General features: G+C 35.0%; 2 protein-coding genes across 2 annotated transcripts; both read right to left on the minus strand.

Annotated features, from left to right (window-relative positions):
• Nucleotides 1–4,037: 4,037 nt before the first annotated feature.
• LOC109183947 (probable methyltransferase PMT13) lies at nt 4,038–7,871 on the minus strand. The gene is made up of 7 exons (XM_019333976.1): nt 7,287–7,871; nt 6,670–6,873; nt 6,384–6,594; nt 6,021–6,282; nt 5,506–5,880; nt 5,266–5,361; nt 4,038–4,598 (listed from the first exon to the last, which is right to left on the minus strand). The coding sequence occupies exons 1-7, from the start codon at nt 7,680–7,682 to the stop codon at nt 4,376–4,378; spliced, it is 1,767 nt and encodes a 588-aa protein (XP_019189521.1). The 5' UTR covers nt 7,683–7,871; the 3' UTR covers nt 4,038–4,375.
• Nucleotides 7,872–8,627: 756 nt separating this feature from the next.
• LOC109183954 (COP9 signalosome complex subunit 1-like) lies at nt 8,628–12,132 on the minus strand. The gene is made up of 6 exons (XM_019333984.1): nt 11,618–12,132; nt 10,872–11,192; nt 9,708–9,824; nt 9,514–9,599; nt 9,174–9,408; nt 8,628–9,038 (listed from the first exon to the last, which is right to left on the minus strand). The coding sequence occupies exons 1-6, from the start codon at nt 12,008–12,010 to the stop codon at nt 8,853–8,855; spliced, it is 1,338 nt and encodes a 445-aa protein (XP_019189529.1). The 5' UTR covers nt 12,011–12,132; the 3' UTR covers nt 8,628–8,852.
• Nucleotides 12,133–15,143: the final 3,011 nt, after the last annotated feature.

Genomic DNA, 15,143 nt, shown 5'->3' on the forward strand with positions numbered 1-15,143 from the left:
AAACGATTTAAACAAACCTGACTAAGGTGATGGATCTCAGCGTTGCGTCGCTGCATTATGCTTACTTCTCAAAGGGTCACCGATCTTGTGACTGTTGTAAGTCAAACACGCTAAACCACATAGTTCTTTGGTTATTGGTTATCATATCCTACTTAAAATCGGTGATAAGTAAGTGGTCATTAACCGTTTAACTACATTCATCTATGATAAGCCATAATCTCACGTCTCGAATCGAACAAGGACTGAACTCGGTCAACCCGGCTGATGCCGAATATAAGGTTGCCCTAAATAACCAAAATCTTGAATATATAGAGAAGCACTTTGACTCATTTCACATGTCATGTGTTGCCCAAAACACAAAGCGCATCTATAATTATTTGTACCATTTTAGTAATGAAACAAAAGCAGTGCTTTGCGTGTGCTTCTCATAAACCACAATTAATAAACCACAATTAATATTTTCCTCAAACATGTCAATTTAACAAGAAAATTAAGGTTGCCTGCATACACTGCTATGTTGTAGATTGATCGAAACAGATAGAGACCAATACCACTATAGCAAGACTATTTCATGTATAAAATTAATTAATACAAAATGGAAAGCTCCCCGATAGTATTATTATTTTAATGTGTGACACACAATATGAGTCAATTCAATCGAATTAGATAGATGGATTATTTATGATTGACTTTGTGGTGTAGCTCGAGTGTTGTACCAAGAAAAATTTATTGAGAAAATTGTTTGTTATGTGTGCCTAATCAACCATGATGATATATATGAGACAATAGGAGCATATATAATCTTTCTTCAAAAAAAAGGAGCATATATATCTCTATTACAACTTTTTTTTTTTCTTATATACAAAAAAAAAAAAAAAAAAAAACTAAATTTTATGTATTTATTTTAGAGATGTTTTACAGGACCAATAGTATCTAAGTGGATCGAATCCATGATTTCCCATTTAGAAGAGTCATTTCGTGTCTTTAGACCACAAAGTAATTAACATTGTACCACTTATCATTAACACTAATTTTAATAATACCAAATACAACAAAAGAATAACATAAATCATTGTACTCAATATTATAAACATTGATTTTCTCTCAACACCACTCTTTTTTTTTCTTTCTTTCTTAAATTCTCTTATTGTAATTATTAAAGAATTTCCACATAATTCAAAGTGATAGAGGTCAAAGTCTTCCATCTACTCTTTCCCACCGTACAAGGCTTTGGTAGAACAGATTCAAGCAGTCCCCCCCATTAATTTTTTATTTTATTTTATTTCCATAATCTAGATTTTTCCGCTTCACCAAAATATATCTCGACTCTTATGGATTTATGAACCCGTCCTCCAAGTCTATGATGAGATAAATCAAACCAATTTAACCTGTGTACAATGAGCCCAATTCAAACACACTCCTAATGTTCGTGACAAAAATCGAATCCCACCTTTCAGCTCAGAAAAAAAAATCTTAAATAAGACGTCTCATTCCCGATTAATGCACGTGGCTGTTCTCTTTTCTTCTTTCAAAAGGTTGATTCCCCAACCCTAAGGGCCCCCTTCCCACACTGTGGCCGCTGAGGTTTGAATCTTTGTCTCTTCTTTCAAATACTGTCCAACTGAACCATTGAGCTAAGCCCGTGCGGGCCTCTTCTCTTTTCTCAACTAGAAGGAATATGTAAAAGGTTTGACATGTTCGATGATGAGAGAGTCAAGAGTTGAATGAATGAATCAAACCAAAGGCTACAATGTCAAAGTAGTTAGATAAGAACATGAGTGATGTGTCACATTTAAGAAGCATTTACTGGTGAAAAGGCCAATTCTTGAATATGTGAACGCAATGTTTGACTCTTTTGGTTAGGTTTCATGTTGTACACATTTTTTTGGTCAAAAATTCCATTTTTCAGTGTCGACCACCCTCCTTGTATGAAATAGTTAAAAACAAACCATGGCATCACAATTTCCCATAACCAATTAATTTTAGGAATTTTGGGTATTACGGAATATTATATTTGATAGACGGATCAAATTACGTGGATCAGAGGTGACAAAATGTGAATAAAAATAATTTTATTGTTATGTTAGATTGTGAAAAAATTCAATCCATGTAATTTTATTTTTTATTGACAATTGATTGTTAAATAATAATATATTTTTACATTACTGGTAAAATCAGTCACTTTAATATGGAGTAATATATTGTTTTTAGTATATCAAAGGATTAAAAAATCATAAGTAGAGCAGATAAATTAAGAAACTTATTGTAACAAGTATTTTTGTAAAAAAGTGTGGATATACACCGCACAAAACTATACGACTATCATTATTTCATGCAATACTCTCCCACTTTTAAGAGTGGATTCTACTTCCACTTCAACATCATCAAATTTGTAAATTATTCACTATTTTCTTTACATTCTTGCAATACTCTCTCATTTTTAAAAGTGATCCCACTTGCATTTTATATTATAAATGTAATAATAAAATAACAAATAAAAAAGAAAATAAAAGTTAATTGCGAGTTTGCTATTATAGTAAGCTTGCGAGTCACATAAGCTAAAAACAAAAAATAAAATAAAAATCCACATTACCTTCTATTATAGAAAGAGGATAGCCTAACGTGCACTTGTTAATATGTAAAAGTGCACCCATCATCCTATTTTGCCGGTTTTTCTTTTATAATTTTCAGCATATGTTATATTTACTATTACAAGACTAAAATAAATTCAATGAAATCTCTGACTTTACAGTTAAATTAATAACTAATTTATCAATTGTCTCTATTAGGTGTTTTTATTTCTACTATTAATATTAATATTATGACATTCTAGAATTTCTTTTTAATATATATACTCCGTAATCAAAGTGGCGATTGGTACAGTATACTGGGGACCAAATTAGGTGTACCTTCCAATTTCCATGACTGCGATGAACAATTGCTATTACACTAATGAATGCTGGATCACGATGGACAACAAGAGTCGAGCCAATAGACTTGGAAAAATTCTCAGCTGCATCTAACACGCTGCTATAAATGTCGATCCCACGCTTAAGGCAAAGTTTACCATGTCAGTCGACACCGATACATACCTGTTATACAAGGTATACTTCAAAAAGTATAATCAAAATATTGTGAATAATAAGTTCTCATTACTCCCGATATAAACCCTAAAATTTCTTGCATTTTTTCTAATTATCGTACCTGCAGGTGTGATTGATACCTTAAAAAATGTTATGGATTTTGTCTCAAGTCTTTAAATTTTTGTTTAGTACACCTGCAAAGGTCAAATGTCGGTGCGCACAAGTGATCTGTTCATTTTCAGCATAGTCCATTAGTCCCTACACTGCCACCGTTAAGATTCAAATATTATTTTTTTCTTCCAAATATTACCTAATGAACCATGCATTGAGCTAAGTCCGTGCCGACTTATTTAGGACACTATCTGTTCAATAATATATGAGGTCTTTTAAGTTATAGTTATAGTAAATGCAAAAGCAGAAACACAATTTTCTCTGCCTTGTCCCCACTCCAGACAGTATTGAATTTTAGGTTTTAATACAAATGAGTTTTGCCGCAGCAAACAGGACTCCATGAGCTGGATATATTCAACTTGACAGATCTTGGCATTCATTACTGCTCCATTGCTACCATGCATGTCCCTTCCGGGAAATCCGATAAAAGTAGAACGATATAAAGAAAAATAAACGCGTTGCTAGTATACATGTCCCTTTCAAGATATCTGACAAATTAAAACGATATAAAGAAGATTAACACGATATATCGATATATAATAGACAAATTCAAATATGCAGGTTCCTTCTAAACTATCCGATAAAAGTAGAATGATATACGATATAAAGAAAATTAACACGATATAATAGACAAATCCAAGAATAACGCATTGCTAGTATACAGGTCCCTACTAAAGTATTAAATGATAAAAGTAGAACGATATATAGAAAATTAACACGTTGATAGTATGCATGTCCCTTTCTGAATAAAAACGATATAGAGAATATTAACACGATTTAATAGACAAATCAAGAAACGGTGCATTATTGTTGGTATGCATGTCCCTTCTAAGGTATGTAATAAAATTGGAAGATACAGAAAAGATTAACATTAACATGAGCTTAATGGAGGAATAGAGAAATGGTGCATTTGCTATTGTCTACTGTGACAATGCTTTTATAAGGATATACTAATATGAATTACAAAGGTATTTCTGTATTTGTACACTTCACCTTCATTCTATATCATTTAGGTTTGAGTAAGTTAAAATGGAACAACAAAAAAGAATTGGGTTGAACATGTTTTCGAGACTTCCATGGGTAGGGAACAATCCGAAGCAGAAAGGAAGAAACGGTACATGTCAGCTGGATATGGAAGATGGCGTCCAGAGCTTCTTTGTCGCTACCAGGATTTTCTCAGTTCCATGTGACCCGGGCTCGTCCTCATGAACGCTTGCTCCCCATCTTACAACTCGGGCAATTCGTTCTACTCTTTCTATCACTTGGGGTGAATCCCGAATCACAACAGTTCCTTGTGGCCGTAACATTCTATCGATCTCCACCATCAAATCAACAAGGTTACACCTGCAAAAGTGAGAGAGATATGAACACCTCCGACACCATAAGATTTTTTTTACATGGCTCGTGTCCTCTTGGTGTTTCTATTATTCAAGGAACTCATAATATTCAATATTGTATCGACTACTTTCACAGCACCTCACTGCTTCACCCCACCCTTGAATAATAGAAACACCAAGAGTTGGCCAGAAGAATAGCGCTGATAACAAATGGACTAAAGAGAAAGAGGCGGGCAACTTGCTAGAATCGGATGCCTAGTTCTTGCTATTTGATCAGTCATTTCTCTTACCAGATAGTATCCCGAGAATTGGAAGCAAGAATGTCAAGGATTCAACCACTCAAAGTAATACTAAGAATACTGAAAAAAGTTTATCACACCAAGTATGGTTTCTGCAAACCCGGTTTGAAGTTCAAGATCTTCTATAACCAACATATAACTTCAAAAGGCAATTACTACTGCATATTGCAAGAAAATGGTTTTCCAGATGAACATGTCACCATTCTGTTGAGTTGATGCATACAAAGGATAACTTGTCACACTAGATTATTAAACTTTTGGATTCCTAAGATGACACTGGACTAAACTTGAAATTTTCAGAGATAGTCTGTGGAAATATTATATTCTGAGAAGTTGACTAGAAATCATGAACACAGGTAAAATGATTGTACATACCTGATCTTGCCAGAACTAGGATCCTTTGTAAGAGATTGAATAGCAGATACATGAATTAGATCATAACTCCGAGGGTAAGTAGAGAAAGGTTCACACCTAACATGAAATAAACATAAATCAAATCAAATTCTCAAACATCTTCTGGGGGGTGCAGGGTGTTTTTTTGTGGCGTCATGGATACCATGATTTCAAAAGAATGCTTTATATTAAGGGGACTTCAAAAGTTCAATAGTGAATTACCAATTATGGTAAACCCCGATAAGGCCTCTATCATAGATGACATCAAGTGTCAAAGTCTTACGAGCAGGAATTACATTCATCACCCAAACAGGATCTGAAGATAATGCTGCAGCAAAGCCTCCCAAAAACGCATTCATGTCCATGACATTTCGTATGGCTGGAGTTCCTAGTTTCAAGTTCAATGTGTTCTTATAGTATGCCACTCTCCTTGCCCATCTTCTATTGTCAGCTTCAAAAACATCCAATCCATATTTTAATGCAGTGGCCCTTGAAGAAGCTTTTGTCAGCCTCTTCGGCCATATTGGAATTTTCCCAATAGCATAATTTCCTTTCACAGAAGATGTCTTGCTGACACATTTTTTCAGCTTGATGTACCTGCCAATTTATTTCAGATGTACAAACACAACCAGTAAATTCAAGAAGCTTCCATCAGCTATGTAATTATCAAGGTGAAGGATTCATGAGTGTATCCTAAAGAATAGTAAATAAACAAGAACGTGTATAAGGAGAATCACCATGCGACACTTGGTTCATCAGAGTCATCACACAATTCAAGCCCAAATTCATTTTGGTTTGGAAGACATGAATCCCCATTAGGCTTCTTCCAGATGGCAGTGTTACCATCCACGGCAATAAGCTCATAACACAACGATCTGGCCACAGCTTGGAGATCCGCCCACTCCTTATCTTGTTTAGCCCACTGTACAGGAGGACCAGAAATGACAAGGTAGGCTCCTGGTCGAAGTAACCGATCAACTTCAACAAAGTATGTTGCATCTGCAATGTGATATTCTTGTGTTACAACCACCACCACCAGCAGCAGTAGCAGTAGTAAGATGATTGCATATCGAGAATGATCAGAGAAACAAAAAACTTACTATGTGCTGTAAAAGGAATCGAGCATTGATAACAATGCACCAAATCAAATGAAAAAGCAGAAAATGGAAGTCTGTAATTCCCTAGTGTAGCAGCAAACGCCGGTACTCCTCGTTCTAAAGCAAATTGTATTTGTTGTTTGCTCGAATCTTTTGGAGCAAAAGAAAGGGTCAGCATGTCTTCAGCAAGTAGGAAACCGCCAAAGCTCCCAACCTACGGTCAGAAAGAGCAATACAGTTTCAGATATAGTCAAACCGATGGATCTCAAAGAATCAAGTGAATTCATACCCCAGATCCCATATCAAGAACTGTCCTCAGAACTCCACCAGCCATGGGAATATATTGCTTGAGTTTCTCAATATACTTCTTTGCTCCATCCGGGAACATAGCGCCACCATCAGTAAAGGTAATGTATGAACCTTCTTTTTTCATCAATCCTCGGTGGACTTTCCTGCTGGCTAGTTTATTATAAGGCACATTATCATGCCATATCTGCAAAGTAAAGACTACAACTTCAATCCCTAAATTCAACAAACAAAAAGGATCATTTCGAAGTTCATTAAAACTTAAGGAACAAATCACTAAAGATACTTGCTTTACTTTATATATTTAAGGATCACATGCCAAGATTAAATCTGGAATCTAATATTAATTGCAGATCAGGGAAACAAATTGAGACAGCTCAGCTAACTAGTACTACTCAGTTTAACTAGAATTCTCAACTGAACATCTTCACCGACAAAATATAGAACTCTGAATTGAGGAACTCCACCGACAAAAATGGCATCTAACTCATTTCAGATACAGTATGCAACTATGCAATGTGTCTTTCACAGTTCAGTAAAACGCTTTCAAGCCAAAATTAAAGATCGCATAAGTAGTAAGCTTGGCATAAGAACAAACACCTTGTGCAAACTCTCCGGCCACTGAACGGGAGGTCGGTATCCCTCCGGCAGGGGAATCAAGCAGAGCGGGGAGTCTTCATGTACGGGGCAATGGCTGCCCTTGATGGTCCTAGGGTCCTCGCAGGGCAGGAAGTCGGAAAAATCGGGCGAGCAGACTTCGATCGGGGCGGGCTCGTGGCCCGCCTCGATGAGCGCCGCGAGGCGCCTGCGCTGCTGCGCGCCCTCCGATGAGCCGAGCAGCGTCTGCCGCCCCGACGCCGCGAGGGAGTCCCCCAGCGGCGTGAAGAGGAGGAGGAAGAAAACAAAGACGGCGGCGAATATCGCCGCCGACACCAAGTCCAGCAGCTGCCACCGCCGCTGCTTCCGCTTCGACGAATGTATACTCAGATGACCCATTCCACATTCACATGCGCTCTGCTCAAGATCCGATCATGTACAAACGCAAATTCTGTGTATATAATATACCCCAATTGGAAGATCTGAGCTTATAGAGTAGAAGTTAAGCAAAGAAACACATACACTTTAGAAGTTTGTGTGTGTTCGAACTGTAGATGTATACAAGAGTTTAATAAATGAGTGGAAATGGCAAGTTGAAGGATTACTATTGATAAATATTTGTCCAAACTTTTGACCTTTTTCATTCCTTTCTTATTCAACTCTTTGTACACATTTTTCTCCTTTTAGTCTATCTAAAATCTAAGATTTTTTCATAATTAGGTCAAGTCTAAGACTTTTCATAAATAGGTCAGGAGTTAACATTTTTACTTTCAGTCGTTCACCGAAAGTGTAACAGATAGTTATTAGCGGATTGAGTTAGTATATTTGACTAGTTGATAACATTAACTGATTGTAAAAAAGTATTTTTAAATTAGTTAATGATTACATTCAATACGTTATTTTGAATAACTTTTTGAATTTTAACATTTTAAAACAATAAACTGTTACAAAAATATTAATTAAACAAATACTCATATTGATATTAACTGGTATTAATGGTTTAACCAGTCAAACAACTAATAATAATAATAAAAAAATCAAAATCAACTAATAAACAAATTGTCTATACCAAACCGGGCCTATAAATAAGTTAAGGCTCAAGAATAAACTTTTTATTTTTTATTTTTTATTTTTTACATTTAAGTTATTATTAAAGATCATGAAATTCTAAAACTTTGATTTTAGTTCATTTTTTGTGTTACATTAACTCGAAATGTGCCTTGAACCAAACACTCACTCCCTTAGAGCTCAATAACGTAAGCACTGTGTTGTATAGCAGAAAGGAAGCAAGGAACAGCACAAAAGAGATAAGTCAGATATCCAAATAGAACACAAGATGGTGTATAAACAGAACATGACTACATAGGATTACACACAAGCCCCGGCACAGCGATTTGTTATATGAACAGGAACAGTGATACTATGTGCCCACCCAGAAAGCAAATCCTTCAAGATTAAAGACCACCATTATGCTAAGCTAAGCAAATATGTCAATTACAGTATTACACTACTCTGGCATTCTCAAGCTTGGATTTTTTAATTTTTTTTTTGACAAATTGTAGTGATTGATTATATGTTTCCATGTTTCCTTGATGATCTGGCATTGTACTCGTGCTTGAGAAGGTTGGCTCTCAAAAGCATGGCTCTCACATCTCGATCAAATTCACCACCGGTCTGCAGAACCCTTTGGAAGGTTGCGTTTCTCTGATCTGCATGCCGTGCATAAAGGATCTTGTTGTGGGAATCAATTCGAGCCTGCATGAACATGCTGTGATTCTTGAGTAGATAGAAAATAAGAAAAACAATAGAATAATTAAGGTTGAATGGTCAACAAATCTATTGGCTCTACGGGGGAACATGCATATTAGTATATTACAAGTCTGTTATTACCTGTATCTGGTTGTCTGTAATTAAGGATTCAAGTTCCTTCTCTAACCCCGTAACAGTGGTCTTAAACGCATTGGCCATCATGTTCAGATCAACAGAGACAAAGGGATGCGTGTACTGTATGAGAGCTTTGTTACGGATTTGACTATACAGTGTCTCAACATGGTCATGTAAATGGATGTCGAGCAATAAGTTTGCTTTCAAGTTTCCTAAGTACTCAAGACACGAAGCATAATGACTGCATTTACGAATAAAAAAGGAACCCACATTAGAAAACCAAGTATAACAGCAATTCATCCTAGGTGAGACAGATATGAGGATTCAACTTAACAAGTCAGCTTACCTTGTGTAGAAATCTTGGATAAGTTCCCGCACCTCAGGTACCAACTCTAAAAAATTCCTGAAGTTTATGTTGTCTATAACTTTGCTCTGCCAGACAAATCACATGGTTACCGAGTTGAATCAAAATCCAAGAAGGATAAGCTAAATCAGCATAGTTGTCCATAAAGTAAAGAGAAAATAAAAGAGTATATTTGCCTTCAGTTCCACTCGGTCAAAACTTGCAAGTGCACAAAGGCCACCATATGTCGCAACATCTTGGGGTGCAATTACTTCTGTGTAATTATTCCCCAAGTCTTGGCCAACCTCCAAAAACTGCGAACGACAGGAAACAATGTGTCAATGTTAAATAAATATATAAAAACAGTCTAAAATAATGAAAAATAATTGTCCACCATTCATTTTCTACTTGATAGCTATTAGCCTATTACAAGGCTGATTGGCCTGGCTTACTTTGGAGCTTATCTATTCAGAAAAGCCAAAGTTGGGCAAAACATTAATTGTCAAGAAAAGACATTTTATGGAAGATGTGATGAAAGCCCTCTTACAACAGAAAAGCCTCAAACTGAGGCTCTTGAAATAAGCTTGAATGATTTAATTACACTTCTGACATTCCAAATATCTCCCAACAACTAAACAATTTTACCTTCCAACTTAGCCTTTTTAATGAAGATAAGACAAAAGCCCTCCTGTAAGAGAAAGGGCTCAAACTGAGGCTTTTAAATAAACTATTTCCTAATAAGATTGAATGATTTAATGAGACTTCAGAAATTCCAAATGTTCTCGTTGAAGCCTAACACTTTTTAATTTCTAACTTAAATTTTATGTATTTTGTTGTTACACAATCACTAATATAAAAGTTAAGTATCCAAACAACCTATCTATTCTAAAAGTAACTTTCTACATTAACTCAATCAAGCTATTGAAATTTTTTTCAAAAAGTTCTTTTTAAAAAACTGCTATCAACATCTATCCCTTCAGAGAATTTCTTGTTGGGCTAAACATGCTCTACATCCATTCATACTTCTATATCACAGAGAGAAGAAGACATATGGGCTTAGCTCTGCCCATTCAACATTACACGTTTAGCTATGCCACAAGAGAGTTAATTCCAGGGGTAATTCCCTTTACACCATGCTCTATCTGTTCAAATTGGGTGCAAGAGGTGAAGGAGGTGAAACCAACAAGTTAAACAAGTCCTCTATAATTCATTATGTTGCTAAATTGATAATCACTATCATCTTTACATTGGAACTTGGTGAGTGTTTCCAAATGCAAGTAAGAAAGTAAAGTCACCAAACTTATGGAAATAGTATATGCTTGGAAAAAAGATCAGTCAACAAGGGGAAATATAAAGCATACCTTCCGAGCAGCAAGCTTATACTTTTTGGCCTCTAAGTGCGCCAATCCTGCAGCACAACGAAGTTTAGCAGTTGTAATAGGGTCTAAGGCATCTTGGCTTTGCTCTGCTTTGCTAACATAGCTTGTAACATGTGTGAATTGACCCATCTCAATGCTAACTAAAATTGCATTCAAGCACATATGGATTATATGCTTTGCTGTTGTGCAATAATCCCGTGTACGAACATAATTCTTGAAAGCTTCACCAAGCTGACCGTGGGCATAATAAAAATCTCCAAAATCATTGTATCCCATCCTGATGCTCTCTTTAATCAAATTTGTCTGTAAGGACAATATGAGAGAACTGTACTTTACATGTCAATTGACAACCACAATACATCAAATAGCACTTATTGGAAGTTGATATGAAACAGACAACATAACATGCAGTCATGCACTAACCCTAGCATACAACCAAAGAAGCTCTTCTTAGTTCCTAGCTTTCATGGAAATTTTTTTCACAAAATCAAAGAAAAAGACACTCGAGTGCAAAGTCTGGAACAATATAAACACAAGCAATCAACCAAAGTGATCAAGGGACAATGATTTTGATGTTGATTCCACACCAGTTAACCATGACATTGCTTTATTTGTCCAACAAAAATCACAGTATTCTGAGCTCATTACAGCTTGCACGAGTTCTCAGTAGCACAAGTAGCAAATTCAATCACATTTATCATGATTATAAGGGGGAGAGGGCACCATACCCTATAAGCATTGAGCTCATTTTCGAGCTTCTCCTTCCTTTGCTCTGCTCGGCGATCTACTGAATCAGTCCAACCAGCGTCCGGCCCGTAATTAGGTCCCAACCGTCCGTTAATCTTCTGAACAACCTCTCGGAATAATTGCGTGTTCTCGCCCTTCTTAATCTCGTCATACGCCATCCTTAAAGCCTCCAACTGCATCGAAGTGTTGTTGCATCTATCAGCGATGAAGAGCAGCCGCATGATTTTGGTCCGGCCACTGTATAGGGCATCGTACGCCTCGATGTCGAGCTGTTCGCCGCTTATAATCGGCCGGTGGCGACTAGAGTCGTCGACGCCGCCGTTCGAGTGGATCTCGTCCATCATCGATCCGAACTGATCGTCTTCAGCTTCCATGAAGTTTAATGAAACAGATTTCGACTAGGGCTCAACTCGCGGTTTAGAACCGACCAATCATTCACTCCATCTCTCTGCTTTTATATTTTAAGTGAAATCATAGTTCTTTTTCTTGTTGTCTCAAATATTGTCTTTACTGAATCTCTAAGTTAAATCCGACAAAAATATACTCCGTAATTCATTGAGTAAATGTCAATTTTGATGCTAAAGTATTAATAAAATGACAATTTTGGTTCACATATTTAATTCATATCAATTTTCATTTACGATTATTGTTTTAGTATCAATTTTTATCCACAATTATTATTTTAGTGTCAAAATTTATCAAACCGGTCACCATATGTATAATATATGCCGAAATATAAAATTATTAAGGGTACCGATCACCCATCTTTTAATATATGCCGAAATATGAAATTGTTGAGGGTATCTTAATCTTTTTCAAATTAAGATCCCAATTTGAGCATGAATAAATGGATTTAAGCCCTAAGATCGATCTCAATTCACAGTTTTCATATTCAAATTAAGGTAGGATGAAGAAAATTGTGAAATGTGATCGATCTTAGGGCTTAAATATTATTATTCATGCTTAAATTGGGATCTTAAATTGAAAATGACAAAAATACCATTAAAAGTTTTAGATTTCAGCATGTCTTAAACGAATGATTGACCGGCGTGATGAAGTTTGACACTAAAACAATAGTCGTGGATGAAAATTGGTACTAAAACAATAGTTGTGGATGAAAATTGATACTAAAACAATAATCGTGAATGAAAATTGGTAGAAATTAAACATGTGGACCAAAACTGTTAATTTGTTAATATTCGTGGGATCACAATTGATATTTGCTCATAATTCATTACAAGAAAAGTAATACGGAGTATATGTTTTATGGCAAATTATTGTATGGACCATGGTCCACACAATGTTATGTGAACCATAATAAAAAGTACATTTTTAATATATTAAATGTACATTATTTTTGCACGGAATGTATATTATACAATATAATGTACACTCAGAACAAAAATAATGCATATCCCCTGTATACAATATACATTATTTTTATATTGAATGTACATTATTTTTTTACTGAATGTACATTATTTTATAGTAGACAAAATATGGTCCACCCAACTTGTGTAGACCATGGTCCACACAATAATGATTGGTGTTTTATACTTTCTTTCATTTTTTTTTCTCAATTCAAAGAATCAATTCCTCATATTAGAATCTAATTGGAATAAATGTCAAATAGGCCATCAAACTGTACATGATAATTTAATTAGGCCACTGAACCTAAAAAACCAACAATTAGGTTCCTAAACTAACCAATTTCAAACAATTCTCTCAATTTGAAGGTTTCCAACAAGTCAACAAGTCATCATTCTAAATTAATTATTTTTTTAAAAATACATTTTAAAAATTAATTATTTAAATTAAAAAAAAAAAAGTCTCAGGCCGGAGATAGTTTTTTTTTTATTATTTTTTTTATAATTAGTTTATTTTAAATTAATTAAAGTTTAAAATTTATTTTTTAAAAAATAAGTAATTTAGGAAATGATTAAGTGTCAAAGGGGTGGAGTGATTTTCATGCCCCACTCGGACAAATGAGGCACCAGCCAGCTAGTAGCCAACGCCCGCCTCTAGGTATGACCACGGTTGGTGGGACGTTATTGTATAAAAAAAAAAAGTTATTCTTAATTGAAAAATAGAGTTAATTTTTAAAAGATAAAATTACCGATTTGATCATTCGACTATGAGGATTTCACTAATTTGGTCATCGACTACCAAAATTACTCAATTTGGTCCTCGACTATAATATTTTTACCTGATTTGGTCCTAAGTGTTATTTGCAAGTCAAACTTAAAGGGCAATTCTGAGATTTTAAAAAACTATCTTCCTTCTTCTTCCATAAATCTAAGTCGCTTGTTTTATATAGATAGGTTATTTGTTTTCGATAGCAGTCGCAGCTTCAAGATACAACCAAAGTGCCGTGAATCATCTTCATCCAGCTATAATAATCGAATGATGTTCAAAAATTTGCTGCCTTGTGCCAACATCATTTTCATCCAGCTATAAGCATCTCCATTTTCGAACATCATTCGATTCTTATAGCTGGATGAAGATGATTCACTACACTTTGGTTGCATATTGAAGCTGCGACTGCTATTGAAAACAAATAACCTATCTATATAAAACAAATGACTTAGATTTAGGGAATAAGAATGAAGATACTTTTTTTAAATCTCAAAATTGCCTTTTAGGTTTGACCTGCAAATAACACTTAGGACCAAATCAGGTAAAAATGTCATAGTTGAGGTCCAAGTTGAGTAATTTTAGTAGTCAAGGACCAAATTGGTGAAATCCTCATAGTCGAGGGACCAAATTGATAATTTTCTCATTTTTAAAATGGTCTTCAACTATGGTTTTTTTTTTTCAAATTAGTCCCTTGACTTTTAATTTTTTCAATGTCGTCTTTCGACTTTTGAATATTAAGCTAAAATAGTCCTCCGTTAGCTTTAGTGTTAAGTTGGTGTTAAAATGAAGGGCAAAATTAGAAATTTAGATTTTGCACTCAAATTTAAAACAATATGCGATTCCTTTCAGCAGTATGCACACATATTTCTTCAAATTAAGTTTTTGTTCTCCTAAATCTAAAAAAAAAAATGTGGGATAATCATCTTGAAGGCGAAAAAAAAAATCATCTTCAACTTCATCTACAAACTTTCCAATGCAAGGCAATGATTTCTGCCATTCTAGTTGACTATCCCACATTTTGATTGCATATTTAGGAGAGCAAAAATTCAATTTGAAGAAATATGTGCACTGACTGTTGAAAGGAATCACACATTGCTTTAAATTGGAATGCAAATCCTAAATTTTCAAGTTTACCCTTCATTTTAACACCAACTTAACGCCAAAGTTAACAGAGGACCATTTTGGCTTAAAATTCAAAAGTCGAAGGACCACTTTGAAAAAATTAAAAGTTAATGGACCAATTTGTTAAAAAGCCATAGTCGGCGGACCATTTGAGAATTAACTCTTGAAAATTATTACTTCAACTCTTAAATTCTACTCCCTATTTTTTATTCTCTCACTCAAAATTTTAATATTGACATTTTTCTTGAA

The sequence above is a fragment of the Ipomoea nil genome, unplaced genomic scaffold, assembly GCF_001879475.1.
Source record: "Ipomoea nil cultivar Tokyo-kokei standard unplaced genomic scaffold, Asagao_1.1 scaffold0188, whole genome shotgun sequence".
Classification (NCBI taxonomy): Eukaryota; Viridiplantae; Streptophyta; class Magnoliopsida; order Solanales; family Convolvulaceae; genus Ipomoea; species Ipomoea nil.

Coding starts and splice junctions, on each gene's coding strand:
- LOC109183947 (XM_019333976.1), bottom strand. CDS start 7,682: ATGGGTCATCTGAGTATACATTCGTCGAAGCGGAAGCAGCGGCGGTGG. Junction 6,874..7,286: donor GGCCGGAGAGTTTGCACAAG/GTGTTTGTTCTT, acceptor TTTACTTTGCAG/ATATGGCATGATAATGTGCC. Junction 6,283..6,383: donor GATTCCTTTTACAGCACATA/GTAAGTTTTTTG, acceptor ATCACATTGCAG/ATGCAACATACTTTGTTGAA.
- LOC109183954 (XM_019333984.1), bottom strand. CDS start 12,010: ATGGAAGCTGAAGACGATCAGTTCGGATCGATGATGGACGAGATCCAC. Junction 11,193..11,617: donor ATGAGCTCAATGCTTATAGG/GTATGGTGCCCT, acceptor TTGTCCTTACAG/ACAAATTTGATTAAAGAGAG. Junction 9,409..9,513: donor ATCCAAGATTTCTACACAAG/GTAAGCTGACTT, acceptor TCGTAAATGCAG/TCATTATGCTTCGTGTCTTG.